This window comes from Rutidosis leptorrhynchoides, chromosome 3 (assembly GCF_046630445.1).
Source record: "Rutidosis leptorrhynchoides isolate AG116_Rl617_1_P2 chromosome 3, CSIRO_AGI_Rlap_v1, whole genome shotgun sequence".
Classification (NCBI taxonomy): domain Eukaryota; kingdom Viridiplantae; phylum Streptophyta; class Magnoliopsida; order Asterales; family Asteraceae; genus Rutidosis; species Rutidosis leptorrhynchoides.
Window position 1 is genome coordinate 52,184,266 of NC_092335.1, and position 13,955 is coordinate 52,198,220.

At 33.4% G+C, this 13,955-nt stretch overlaps 1 protein-coding gene across 1 annotated transcript; it reads right to left on the minus strand.

The window, feature by feature from the left end:
- Positions 1-4,371: 4,371 nt before the first annotated feature.
- Positions 4,372-12,689, minus strand: LOC139896108 (uncharacterized). Its single transcript, XM_071878691.1, has 20 exons — positions 12,671-12,689; positions 10,666-12,204; positions 10,511-10,579; positions 10,234-10,432; positions 9,972-10,053; positions 9,089-9,211; positions 8,395-8,463; positions 8,056-8,137; positions 7,911-7,970; positions 7,767-7,819; positions 7,515-7,681; positions 6,837-7,005; positions 6,434-6,491; positions 6,296-6,352; positions 5,950-6,198; positions 5,786-5,847; positions 5,291-5,347; positions 5,111-5,204; positions 4,831-4,971; positions 4,372-4,692 (listed from the first exon to the last, which is right to left on the minus strand). Exons 2-20 carry the CDS (start codon positions 12,181-12,183, stop codon positions 4,606-4,608), a joined length of 3,396 nt encoding a protein of 1,131 aa, XP_071734792.1. The 5' UTR covers positions 12,184-12,204; positions 12,671-12,689; the 3' UTR covers positions 4,372-4,605.
- Positions 12,690-13,955: the final 1,266 nt, after the last annotated feature.

Genomic DNA, 13,955 nt, shown 5'->3' on the forward strand with positions numbered 1-13,955 from the left:
TTTAAAATAAACAAGTAAAACACTAATTTGCTACAGTGTTTTCAAATTGCCACATTACTCAAAATGCTACAGTGTTTTCGAAAATCACTATTTGCTACAGTGAAATTGACTTTGCTACAGTGAATTGCTACAGTAAAATTTGACTTTGCTACAGTAAAACACTATTTTAAAATGTATTTTAACGAATAGCGAGACGATGATTTATAGAAGTAAATGACCAAAACACTCAAATGTATAAGTTATAATTTGAGTGATATAATTTAGGGATAATTTAGGGCTATATTTTGACAAATGTATGTGACACGAAACGTAAAATGCAAGTTTTCTCAGCGTACAAAAGGACATTTGAAAAACCGGAACCGGGACATAAGTTGAGTGATGACGTACGACTTATCGGAACTAAAATTACAAATCAACTATGCATGTGAATTTAATATAATATATAATTAATTATTTAAATTATATATATTATATATTTATTTATTCATGTCGACAAACAAAAAAACAAAAGAAATGTGAGCTGTAATTGGAGGCCATGCGATCGCATGGCCATATAGAAGAAACCCCATGCGATCGTATGGGGATAGATTTCAGCTCTGATTGCTATAAATTGCTCGTTTTGCTCGATGATAATCACACACAAACACACACACAGATATTTATTTTTACTCCGTATTTATTTATTTATTATTATTATTATTATTATTATTATTATTATTATTATTATTATTATTATTAATAAGATTATTATTAATCTTATTATTTTTATTATTATTATTATTATTTTTGCGATACAAAAATAAAAATGTACCTAAAATATTACGACGGAGTGCTGTCCAAGTAACTTTCAAAATGGTTTCCAAGCGAGCTAGAGCTAAGGAAATTATGGGTTATTGCCAAGGAAATTATGGGTAATGTTCGGGGGTATTTTTGTGAATCAAACCTCGTGTTTATCATCTCCGATGCGTCTACGTGCTTTCCTACAATATTGAATATCAATATTAAACAGTGAGTTCATTTGATCCCTTTTTACATATATTTTTGGGCTGAGAATACATGCTCAGTTTTATAAACTGTTTTACTAAATGGATACAAATACTAAAACTGATTTTGTGTGAGTTCATTTGATCCCTTTTTACATATATTTTTGGGCTGAGAATACATGCGCAGTTTTATAAACTGTTTTACTAAATGGATACAAATACTAAAACTGATTTTGTGTGAGTTCAATTGATCCCTTTTTATACATATTTTCGGGCTGAGAATACATGCGCAGTTTTATAAACTGTTTTACTAAATGGATACAAATACTAAAACTGATTTTGTGTGAGTTTCATATGATCCCTTTTACTCTCTACATTTTTGGGCTGAGAATACATGCAAATCCTTTATTAACTAATTTACAATATTTATATGCGTGAGTTTCATTGCTCCCATTTTAATTGCTTTTGCAATCTATATTTTTGGGCTGAGAATACATGCACTTTATTTTAAACGCACTGGATACAAGTACATACTAAATTCTACACCGAGTTTGAACCGAAAATCCCTTAGCTTTGGTAACTAGTAACTGCCGGTTATAAGAACTGGTGGGCGCGAGTAGTAGTATATGGATCCATAGGGCTTGATATCCCCGTCCGAACTAGAGCACTAGCCTTTTAACGGACGTATGCTATTTGAGAAGCGTACACGTTGGTTTGCGTGTATTATTAAGATGATTATACAAAGGGTATAATATATATATACGTTAAGTTTAGTTACCAGGGTGCTCAATCTTGTAGAATATTTTGATAAACGTTTCTGGATGAAACAACTGAAATCTTGTGATCCACCTTTATATACAGATTATACGAAACATTAAAACTATGAACTCACCAACCTTTGTGTTGACACTTGTTAGCATGTTTATTCTCAGGTTTCCTAGAAGTCTTCCGCTGTTTACTTATATGTTAGACAAGCTATGTGCATGGAGTCATACATGGCATATTTTTCAAGGAAACGTTGCATTCACCAAATCATCACCATGTATCTTATTTTGACTGCATTGTCAACGGAAGTACTATTGTAAACTATTATTTACAGTGATTGTATATATGTAGAAATTATCAGATGTCGAAAACCTTTGATTTAAATATTCATTATGGTGTGCCTTTTTAAAAGAATGCAATGTTTACAAAACGTATCATATAGAGGTCAAATACCTCGCAATGAAATCAATGATTGACGTATTGTCCATATGGATTTGGAGCGATCGTCACATCTTCCCTCGCAGCTGGGAGTAATATTTCCTTTTGATTATCGAATCTACTCTTGATACTTTCCCATAAAATATGTGGATCTTTGATAGTGAGATACATATATTTTAAGGTGATATCAATATGTTTGCGAATAAAAGCAATTGATTTTAATTTATCTTGATCAGAACAAGTATTGTTTTCTTTTAAAGTTTCTAGAATACCCAATGATCCAAGATTTATTTCTACATCCATGACCCATGATGTGTAGTTTGTTCCCGATACGTCTAGGGCATCAAACTCAAGCTTTGATAAGTTTGACATTTTCTATTTTCAGAAAGATGAACAATATAAATTATAATCATAATCAATTTCTAACAACATGAAATTAGAATCAAATTCATAAGTAGCAAACAACAAAATAATGGTATGATTACAAATAATAAAACTACAAGGGCAGGTAGAATATAGGTTCACCCGGTGGTATATTAGCAACAATGATGATAGTTAATATGACCAATACAATAGGAAAAATCATCCTTGTGTAAATCATCTTTACAAAAAAAATTTGAGAGTGGTAATCTGAGAAAATGAAGATTGATTTGTGAAAATGTGAAAAACGGAGATGTTTATTTTATATTTGAAAAATATAGTTGTTGTAACGTCGTCAGTTGACGTTAACAACCGTTATGTATACATGACCGTTGTAATATCGTTAGTTGACGTTAACGACTGTTATGTACTCGTTATATTAATAATAATTTTAATAAAAGAATTTTATTAGTATAAATGTGATTACTATAAAATACATTTAGTATAAATACGTTTAGTATAAATATGAAGATTAAGAGAATAAACATATTATGCATAAATAATAAATTTAAGAATAAACATTAGTATGCATGAAATAAATAGTGATTAATTGCATAAGTAATCATAAATGTTAGATAACATAAATATAAATGTTAGTGAAGTTAATAAGAGTTGGATTACAGAAATATAATTCAGGCGGTATAACCGACCATATATAACATAAATATAAATGTTAGTGAAATTAATAATAGTTAGATTACATAAATATAATTCAGGCGGTATAACCGACCATATATAACATAAATATAAATGTTAGTGAAGTTAATAATAGTTAGATTACCGAAATATAATTTTACTTATGATGATAATAATATTTACCTTACTAATAAATAATAGAAGATATCGTAAAAGAATTTCATACCTTGATTAGTGATTTGTGCTTGCTTAGATAAACTTTGATTATACTGAGCACTTCGTGCTGATAACGTGTTATAATTCAGTAGGCTTATAACTACCTTTAGTGGTTTGGTTCGTGTTATAATTCAGTAGGCTTATAACTACCTTTAGTGGGTTTGTTCTTAACTATAGGCTACTAATAAACTTAAAATAAGAATGAGTAAAAGAATGGTGATATATGAAAATATATTCTATATGTGTTACATGATTACATTTGATGAGTTATTTATAATACATTGCAATTAGAAGTAGGTAGCACATTATTATAGAAAAGTTTGTCATCCATCTCTATCACAACAATATTAAATTTAACTCCATTACTTATATATGTTCAATATATCATCTTCATGTAGTTCACTCTTTTCGTTGTGATAAAAAAAACTCGGTTCACAACGATCTCTGTTTTATTAATCCCCTATTATTGTCAACTTAGCCACATGTGGTTTTTTTATCTCAATACTCGTAACTAAATACGAGTAATTAATATTGTATTTCTCTCTATTTCTCTTTCGTTTTTTCACTTCTGCCATATCCTTATTTCGCCACCGACGCCAGCATTTAGCACCTGGCCTGAGGTCCATCCAGCCTCTTTGTTTCTTTTCGTTTTTTCTCCTTGCTTCCTTTTCCTTTAGTCTCCTTTTTCTTTTTTCCTCAGTCGCTTCAATTTTCCGTTCTACTCGTCGTTCGCCAAAACCAGGCAAAATAACGATCTTATAATAAATCATTTTGTTGACTATAGGTCGTTCACTGGTTATGTATCCATCTTCAAACCAAACACCAAAACACAAAATTTTATAGTCTCAAAATAGTGAGTAACACATAACTCATGCAGGCTTAATAAAAGGTCCACATGCATGTCGCAATCAAAAACCCAATTTTCTCTTGTTTATTAGCACGACCTTTAACTATTCAAGTTACTTCATGCTCCAAATACAAGAGAAGACAACAGCTATAATTCACAAACTACCTATCAAAACTAAAAACAAAACTTCGTATATTTTGTGTATTATGCTTCGATATGACTGGTGCATCACTTGCAATCTCTCTTAATAATAATTCACAATCAGCAGTTATACTTCGGATAACAAAAGAATAAACGAGGTCACAATGTAGGACGACATAATTCCTTCTCTAACATTGACGTTCCCTTGAATATCGTGAGCTGAATGTCCCTCGCGTACTGTGTATACTGAAATGCATACAAGTTGGTACAATATTATCTTATTATGACACTACCTACCATGAATGTAAATGAAAGATACAACTATTAAAAAGTCTTTCACCTAATAAACAAGAGACTTAGAATATCCCTATTAAAAAGTCTTACCCGGTCATCAGTCATTTTTCTGAAGCCCAATTTCTTAGTCCATATCGATTCAGCCTCTTCAGCAGCAGGAAGCACAAGAAGTGCAACACCCAATGACATAAGTAACTCCTCAATGCAAAAAAATAGAGCTTGAAAATATCCCTACAAGCAAAGAATTTGAACAATTATTTATGCGTTTTAAAAGCCTTAACAAAATAACAATATAACACAATTATGCATAGAAAATATTTTTCAACTAAATCGTTGAACATCAACATCTTATAGAAAAAAACTAACTTACCTTCCCTTGGTGTTGTCTACTGGTGGCCACCAGGGGAAGCTCAGCAACCTCGCGTCCAAAAATTCTCAAAAGACCTGCTGATACAACTATTGACCTGCACGACAACCAAAAAAATGCGAGACCATAAATAAAGTTACAAGGAAAAAAACAAATTATTAAATTGAAATAATAATAATATACCCGGCCATCAGAACAACACAATATATTCCTCCAAATTCTTGTCCATCTATATTTCTCCTGCATTAGACACATGAATAGCGAAACTGGTTACTCTTCAATCTTTGAAAAAATACAGTAATACAAGTAGCTTTTACTATTAGTATGAACATGAGTAACTATTTATAATCCTATAGCTAGAAAATCTTGGTTATCATTTACGAAAGCATTCCTGTTCAGGTCAGTAGTTGAGAAATAACAGGCTGATATAACCCAAAAAATATGCATATTGTTTGTTTTGTAGGCTCGAATATGAACAAATCAAGAAATGAGTAAAATCAGTTTTATAAACTCAACATGCAGAACTTCACTGAAAACATATCTTAGGGATGACAGTTAAAACAAACGCTTGCTTGAAAATAGTAACAAAAACTGGAAATTTCAAGGACCAGAATGAAAATCTTATATCATTATCGATATTTTAAAAGATCCAGAGTAGCACATCGTAAAAAAACTTACCCATATACCATTACAGGTATGAGATCACGGCCTGATCTTGCAACAATGGGATCAAAACACTCCTGCAAATGGATACCACGTAGCTTTTTAAATGATGACTTGGGAACCAAATTACACTCACAGAGAACATATTAGAAAGAATATTAAACAGTAAAAGAAATTACCCGAAAAATGGCAGCAGCCGTTGATAGCAACGGAAGATGTTCGGGATATCGGCTTTTCCCACTTAACATACGCCATCTGATTTCATTTGGAGCTCCACCAAGTATCCGTTTTTCAATGTGTTTCTTATTTATTGTTGTGTTCAATATTGAACCTGAAATTACAGCTGCTCCATTGATAACCACATCTTGAATAGCATCATGAATCATATTACAATGATCACAACAAAACCATTTATCAGATGGTAGTGCCTGTTTACGATTGAATAATTAATGCCTGATCTTTATCTACCCAAAAACACATGTGTATGTTCAATAAATCAAAAAAGAGTTTATAGCTTTTTTTTACCTTCAAATCACATGCCCCACTTTCTCTTAGACAACCAACATGGTACTCCTTCTCACACTGAGGCAGTATACAAACCAAATATATTACAATATAACAACAAAAGATGAAGTAAACAGTTCAAAAGAGGATTATGCATACTTGATCACATAACATGATTGTCCGATCGTCAAAGTCAGCTACACTGAAATCATGGGCCCTGGTGAAGAGACACAAAAAATGGATGGTTCAGTATAATAAAAACTTATAAAGTGTAAACATTTGCAAGAAACAAGTCTAAAATATACTCTGTATATTCTAAGCAAAAGTATATAATAAGATAGAAGTATAAAAGAATTGAACAATGCATGAAAAGTTATGTTGTATAGTCCTCAAAACCGTTTATTTAAATGCTTTTCTGTGCTGTAGTAAATATATAATACAAGTTGAATATTTGAAAACAAAATCCAGTACATAAATACCAGCACTGATGACATAATGTTAACAAATTAAACAAAAAAAGACTGAAAAAAAATAAGATAGATTTGAGCCGACATCAACAAACCTGCAAATAACACAACCACCAGTTTCGTAATCTCTGGTTTTAACAACACGAGTCAGTCGGATAACGATCGGCCTGTTTTCTGAAGTAGCTTTTCTACCAGAAGCATTAATGTCTCTACAGTATGGACAGCGGAAATCTTCAGAAGGAGCACACTCCAGTCCCAAACAAGCTGCAAGTCAGATGATCATTTTTTTTTTATTTTTTTTTTTTTGAAAGGCAAGCTTGCATCAGTCCGGACCGAAGTCAGATGATCATTAACCTTATTAGGTAAAGGATTTTATTATTTTAGTATTTTAAATAGCCGACATAACATAAACTAAGAAAGAGAAATCCCAGTTTAATTATGGCCATAGATATGTGTATGTATATGAAGATAACATTGAACACATAACATTAGAGTGGATACGTATACATGAAAACATGTGGCATGTAGGTTTGGACAGAACACAAAAAAAATTGCATCTCATCTACATTCCAAGATGTTAAATTGCAGGCACATAGAGAGACGCATGTGAACAGAATCTTAATGCACATTAAGGTATGAAGCTTTCAATATTATAAAAATAAATCACTGTAATATAGGATATACATATATGATGACATCATGTTGACATGACGAACGTATGAGAAGGTAATACACAACATTATATAAATGTACAATAGTAACTATTGCTTTACCTGCATGAAAAGCACGAGGGCATCCATCACATATAACCAGTTCTCCTCTATCTCCACATACCGCACACATATCATCACTATTGCTAGTAGTGATACTTTGACCATTTGCAAGCAACAAAGCTATATCATGAAGTGCCAGCCCATTAGGAATATAAATATGCCGGTACCTGCAATAAAACAAGGCTATTAGATTCACAAAAAGCACTCAAAAATCCAATTAGAATTGGAATTTTCTTCTTAAACACCACTCACGGTTGACGTTTGGCAGCCCATCCGGCATGAGCTTCAAACTGTGATGGACTAATCTGTTTTATATATAAAAAAAAAAATAGAAGTTAATGTCATAATTCATAATCATACGAAATACAAATGGTATGAAGAAAAAATAATGTTTACCTCGGTGTCACAATGGCTACAGACTATACCGTTCCCTTGCTTGTAACCATCAAGTATTTTCTGCAATATTTATATGATTATTTAGCAAAAGATACATGTGTATCAATATAAGAATTATCCAATATTCAGTTTGAAAAACATTCACCTTCCCTCTGGCATAATAAGCCAATTCAGTCCCATCTGGAAGTCCGTTTGGCATAAATAGTAAACGGTGCAGATCATTATCCCTGTCATCATATACAAATGAGGGCAACATTTTTCTTACATAACGGGGGAAAACAAAATAGTAATAGCAGTAAGAAACACTTGATCACTGTCTAGTTCAAGATAAGGGCAATGGGAAGAACATGTTTTGCATATGCCACAACATGAAACCTTAAAACTTAACTTACAGCCCCTGGACTGGGCTATAAGGTGGTACAAGTTACATTATCATATATAAAATTTTAATATAACTAACTGGATCTGCATATACAGACTATACCTTTTCTTATGGCCACCTTCAGAGCTTCGTTTAGCTTCAACTGCAGTGCAGGAGCTGTACGACTTTGGCCTGTAACATAAATGTGAAACCGGATGAAAAAAAAATATGTATATACACAAAAGAATACATATATATAACAAAATAAGTCCGATAGCAACAAATTAGGTAGATGGGTCGCCTTTTTGACTCTCGTAAACTCCTGAGCAACCAAAGGTATAGCAACAAACGGGTAGAGTGCACCCATAAACGCATTGCAAGGCCCCTCTCTCAGATCATTTACATGTAACCATTTCTCTTTGTTTATTGACACATTGTAGATGAAATGATTTGTGTACGTGAAAATTTATACAAGTAACATGATCTCTTTGTTTATCAATACGTCGTACGTAAGATATTGTGTGATTGTATACACATAAGCAAACGAAAAAAAGGGGCCTACTGCCTATCAAGCTTGGAAAAGAAGATTGACACACATAGCATACAAAACTCCAATTCAACAAAATTGTACACTTCTTGGTGCCAATCACTCAACTATAAGTCTAGGTAGATATCACCCATTTCCAATGGATCCTATTTATACATACATATATACATCTATGTGTATGTATAAGTGATACAATCCGTATGTGAGTGAGGGAGAGAAAAAGAGAGGGGAAAGATATGACAAGGAAAAAGAGATACGGAGAATACATACCTCTTAAACAGGCATTTTCGCTCTTTCGTGAACTCATCAGCATAAGATCGAGGTTGCAAAGCCAAACTCTTATGAGAGAAACTGTATGGGCTAAAACCATCTTCTTTCATGTCACTGGTGCAGCTAAAAGAATTAAAAAAAAAAAAAACTTCACTAAGTTCATACTATAATACTATATAGTATACCACAAATGTCATTAATTGTAGTCTAACAGTAACTAAGATCCAAAACCATATGTGCGCAAATATCTTCGGACAAGAACAAAAGTTGTAAATTCTCATTTCCAACTAAGATCATCCATTCTAGCCTGACAGTAATCAAGATCAATAACCGAACACACAAATATCTTTCGGCAAGAAGTCGCAAAAGTATGGACAACACATTATAATACACAATACCTTATAGTAAAAAAAGAAATCTAAAATTATAGAAACCGATATTCCCAGCTTTCAATTTGACCATTATAGGATATTTTCAGAAAACCATAATGTATGTAACTGTGGGTGTAAAAAGGCAGATAAACCCAAACGCTAAACTGGAGCAATTAAACAGGGTCAAGTGAATTTAACTTTATAATGGTGCAACTATGCAAGAAGACCAACTCTAATTATTCTATCCAATTTGCACCATAGTCATAAAATAGTCTAAACTAATTAATACATGTCATAAGGCTTTTCCAAATATGATATTAAATTTGTATACTGCATACAAATTTCCCAAGTACACACTACACGCATTAGAACATAGACCAAAGAACCAGACACGAGTATCCTATAGCTTGGAAACATGTTTAATGCTAGTGTGTACAAGGAAAGGATAAATGAACACGTGTTCGCACATAAGATTGTATAATAGAGCAAGATGAAAGAGGGGTAGTCTGCACCTTGTCGAATGATACAAGTTCATAAGCTTCATATGATGGTTGCTGTCTGTCTTAGCCCAATCCATGTTTCTTTGCAGACTCCCTGCAAATTAAAAGAAAATGCAAACGGAATTGGAACAGCAAGGAGAGAGCAATAAATCTGTAAGTATTAAAGTATCCAAAATAACATGTTTTCCGATGCCATTATCCTTATCTACCTACAGTATCTCCAAATAATCTATAAATATGCTTTAAGTTCATAAAAAATCATGCCATCAGTCACCTTTCCAAACCTGAAGAAGTTCCTCGTTGACAGACGAACCAGCTACGTTTCTTATCGCTTCATCAACTGTACCAAATGGAGCAGTCTTCATCGCCTGAATTATACTGTATATAGGTTTGCCATTTTCCAGATATATGTGACTATTAGGATGCCTAGTTTTTCCACCCGCATGTTCCTCAAACTCATGAGCCCGAAGAACCTGAATCCATCATTCAGCCCTTAAGCATAGTAATAGAATCCAAAAAATATACCATTTTGAAACACAAGTGAAACTTACATTAGTAAAATTGCATGTATCACAGCCACATAAATATCCACCATCTTTCACAATTCCAATAAGCTCCCCCTGGTTTTATAAAAAAGATATACAAGTCTCAAATTCTGTTACCATTAAATTTATATATAGATTAAAAAAAAAGAGATGTGCCTTACCACAGCAGATATATATCTCACTTTTGCTCCATCAAGAATCCCAGTTGATAAGAGCTTTTTCACATTAGTAGGATAACCATCAGGAACAACTTGCTCAGGCATCACTTCCATATTTGGAGGGTATAAAAGAGAATCACCAAGTTCATGCAAACCTTGCTCACTAATATGTGTAACCCTAGGTACCTTATGAGTCCCATTATTGAATGCATTGCTCATGCCCTTCACAGCAGAAACGGTTAATTGACTATCATAGTCTTCCTTCCGTTTGCTGAACTTGAATGTAATTTTCCTAATTCCATATAAAGTATTGGTATTCTTTGGAACCTCGAGTACAACATCTGACGTTGTCACCATACATGCGTCATTTGTGCCCTGCTCCTCTTGGCTCGAGCTCCCTTCGCTACTCAAGTTACCAGAACAGCCCGATACATTAGGCTGGCTATTAGCAGTGTGAAAACTAGAACAATTATCACGAGGAGATACATTAGGGTTTGAAACCTCAGAACAGATATCATCATTTGAAGCCTCCATCATCTCCTTCTTGATGCATGGATCTACTACTATATCTTGTTGACACTCTTTAACAGACTGATCCTCCGAAAACTGCAACTCAGCATCATTCAAGGCCTGTGTTATCTGCTTTATAACAGCAGGCTCTATTACAGAATAAGTTGAATCTTGTGCAATCTTCTTCCTTCTACTGAGATCTAATTCCATCTCATGCAAACATTCTTTGACAGGTTGCTGAACAGAAGGCTCCAGTTCAACCTCATTCAAAGCCTCTGCCGGTTTCATCTTGTCACAAGCCTCAGTTTCCATCTCCGTCTCACTCAGACATGGCTTGACAGGTTGCAAAACAGAAGACTCAGTAACACCCTCGTTTAAATCCGTAGTTGGTTGCATCTTGATACAAGCCTCTGTTTCCATTTCACCCAAACATTCTATGATAGGTTTCTGAACAGAAGACTCAGAAACACTCTCATCCAAAGCCTCTTTCGGTTCCATCTCACCAAAAGAATCTAGCCTCATGTCGTCTGAACCATCTTTAACTGGCTGCTCAAAAAAGGAATCTACACCAAGATAATTAACACTACCTGTTGCTTGTTTGCTTTCAGATATATATTGTTTTTCCACGTTCAAACACTCATTAGAAGTGACGGGGTCGTTTATAGCTTCTGCTAATTGCATTTTATCACAAGGCACTAGTTCCAATTTATCTGAAGTTTCATTAACGTTCTGCTCAACACAAGGGTCAAGCTTAATACCATTGAAACCCTCTGTGGGCAGCTTTTTATCAAAACACTCTTCTTCAATAGGAACTATGACCAACTCCAACTGATCCCTAACACAAGCATCTACTTCAACCTCAACTAAACCCTCTTTAGCCTGTTTTTTCGCCACAGGCCCCATATCCGAATTACCGGATAGCCACTGATGATCACGCTTTTGTTGAATTTTCTCACTCTCCATATCCACCGAATTACTCACAACCGCCACACACACCTCCCCTTCTCCCATCCCAAAAATGTTACTACTACTCTACAAATTCAAAACTATCACACGTTAATTAATTCACTATCTATAGCAACACCATTCCAAACCAATTAATCAAGCTAAAACCCTAATTCCTACAATAGCATCTAAAACCCCGTGTTACTCTTTCAATAAACTCAATTACAACATTCAACCTCTAACACTAATTATGCGATATTCAACTTCTCAGAATTCAGTTCTTTAGTAAACAACTTCAATTCCGTTATTCAATCTAAATCCATTTCTTAAAATATTAATTCAGAGAACGAAATAGCTTTTATATCTAGTTATGTACCGTGATAACACAATCAAACGTAATCTCAATTCACCAATAAACTATTCAATTTCCATGCATCTATGTATCATAAATCGAGCATCTGAATTCTTATTGTATCTATCTATACGTATATACAGAATAATAGATATAGATCTGTAATCGAAATTGAAATATAGAGAAGGGCGAGAAACTAACCGTGAAGATCGAATTTGAAAAATTAGGGTTTATTTTTGGTATTTTATTTTTTCAATATTTCGTCTATTTTTTGCATTATTCAACGAATAGAGCGGCAACCAACGAAACTGAAATTTGTGTTCGCGGGAGACTAAAAAAAATCGTGAGATATGGAAGGCACGAGAAGAGGGGTTGGGTTGTAAGTAAGGTGGGGATGGATAAAGTAAAAACGATATTAGTGGGACCCGTATACAACTATCTAATTAGATTATGCCATGTGGCGATCAGAGACGTATGATCTGATGATATGGAGATGGACGGTTGAGATCGACTAATGTATACAAGTTATTATATTATATTATATTACTAGCCTTTAAGAGCCCGTGCGTTGCACGGTGACTCTTAATCAAAAAAAGTGTTTATGTATAAATGTTATGTCGACTCAAAGACAAACACAAAATATGGAATTGTTCAAAAACATAAATATAGCGATGAATATCACTATATTGACCAGTGTATATCAGTAAAACACATGTGTTTGGACATCCACAAGGTACTCACATATATGATAATTTGTTATTATCAATCCAGAATGTGTTCATTAGTGCATGATATCCCGATCCTAACCAAACATCAATGATGAAGATTCAAAAGTGTACCTTCTAAGCCGGTGTGAAACCTGTTTAGTATACGGAATTACCAGCAATCAATCTCACATATATCACACCTACTTAATTTCTATCCTACATAAGTAGTTGTTTTCTAAAAACCTCGAACTGATATTGATAATGCTAAAAACGAACACATATTTCATAGCATTATCCTTCAAGAAAGACAAGCTTTTAATTGCAATTGTTCTATTTACGAGTAATATTCGTTTAAATAATAAAAGGTAAAGACAAAAGACAGATTCGACGATTTGAAGACGCAAATGACCAAAAAGCTAAAAAATACAAAGTACAATCTAAGTGGTTCAAATTATTGCTGAGAAACGTCTAAAAGTTACAAGAGTACGAGCCGCAAAACGCAAAGTACAAGATATCAAATAGTACGCAAGGACGTTCGAAAATCTGGAACCGGGACATGAACCAACTATCAACGCGCGACGCAACGGACCTAAAATTATAAGTCAACTATGCACAAGAATATAATATAATATATGTTATAATTTCATATTGTATATGACATATATCTTACTAATATGAAGGAAGATACTAATATGAAGGAAGATAGAAGAGATTAAATTCTTATTCAATAATGGTGTACATATCCTTACAATTGAGTGAGTATTTATAATACTAAAAGT

Excerpts from the sequence above, each read along its gene's own strand:
- LOC139896108 (XM_071878691.1), bottom strand. The coding sequence starts at position 12,183 with ATGGGAGAAGGGGAGGTGTGTGTGGCGGTTGTGAGTAATTCGGTGGAT. Across the intron at positions 8,464-9,088 it reads CGAAAATGCCTGTTTAAGAG|GCCAAAGTCGTACAGCTCCT; the intron begins GTATGTATTCTC and ends TTTATGTTACAG. Across the intron at positions 6,492-6,836 it reads GGTGGTTGTGTTATTTGCAG|GGCCCATGATTTCAGTGTAG; the intron begins GTTTGTTGATGT and ends TCTCTTCACCAG.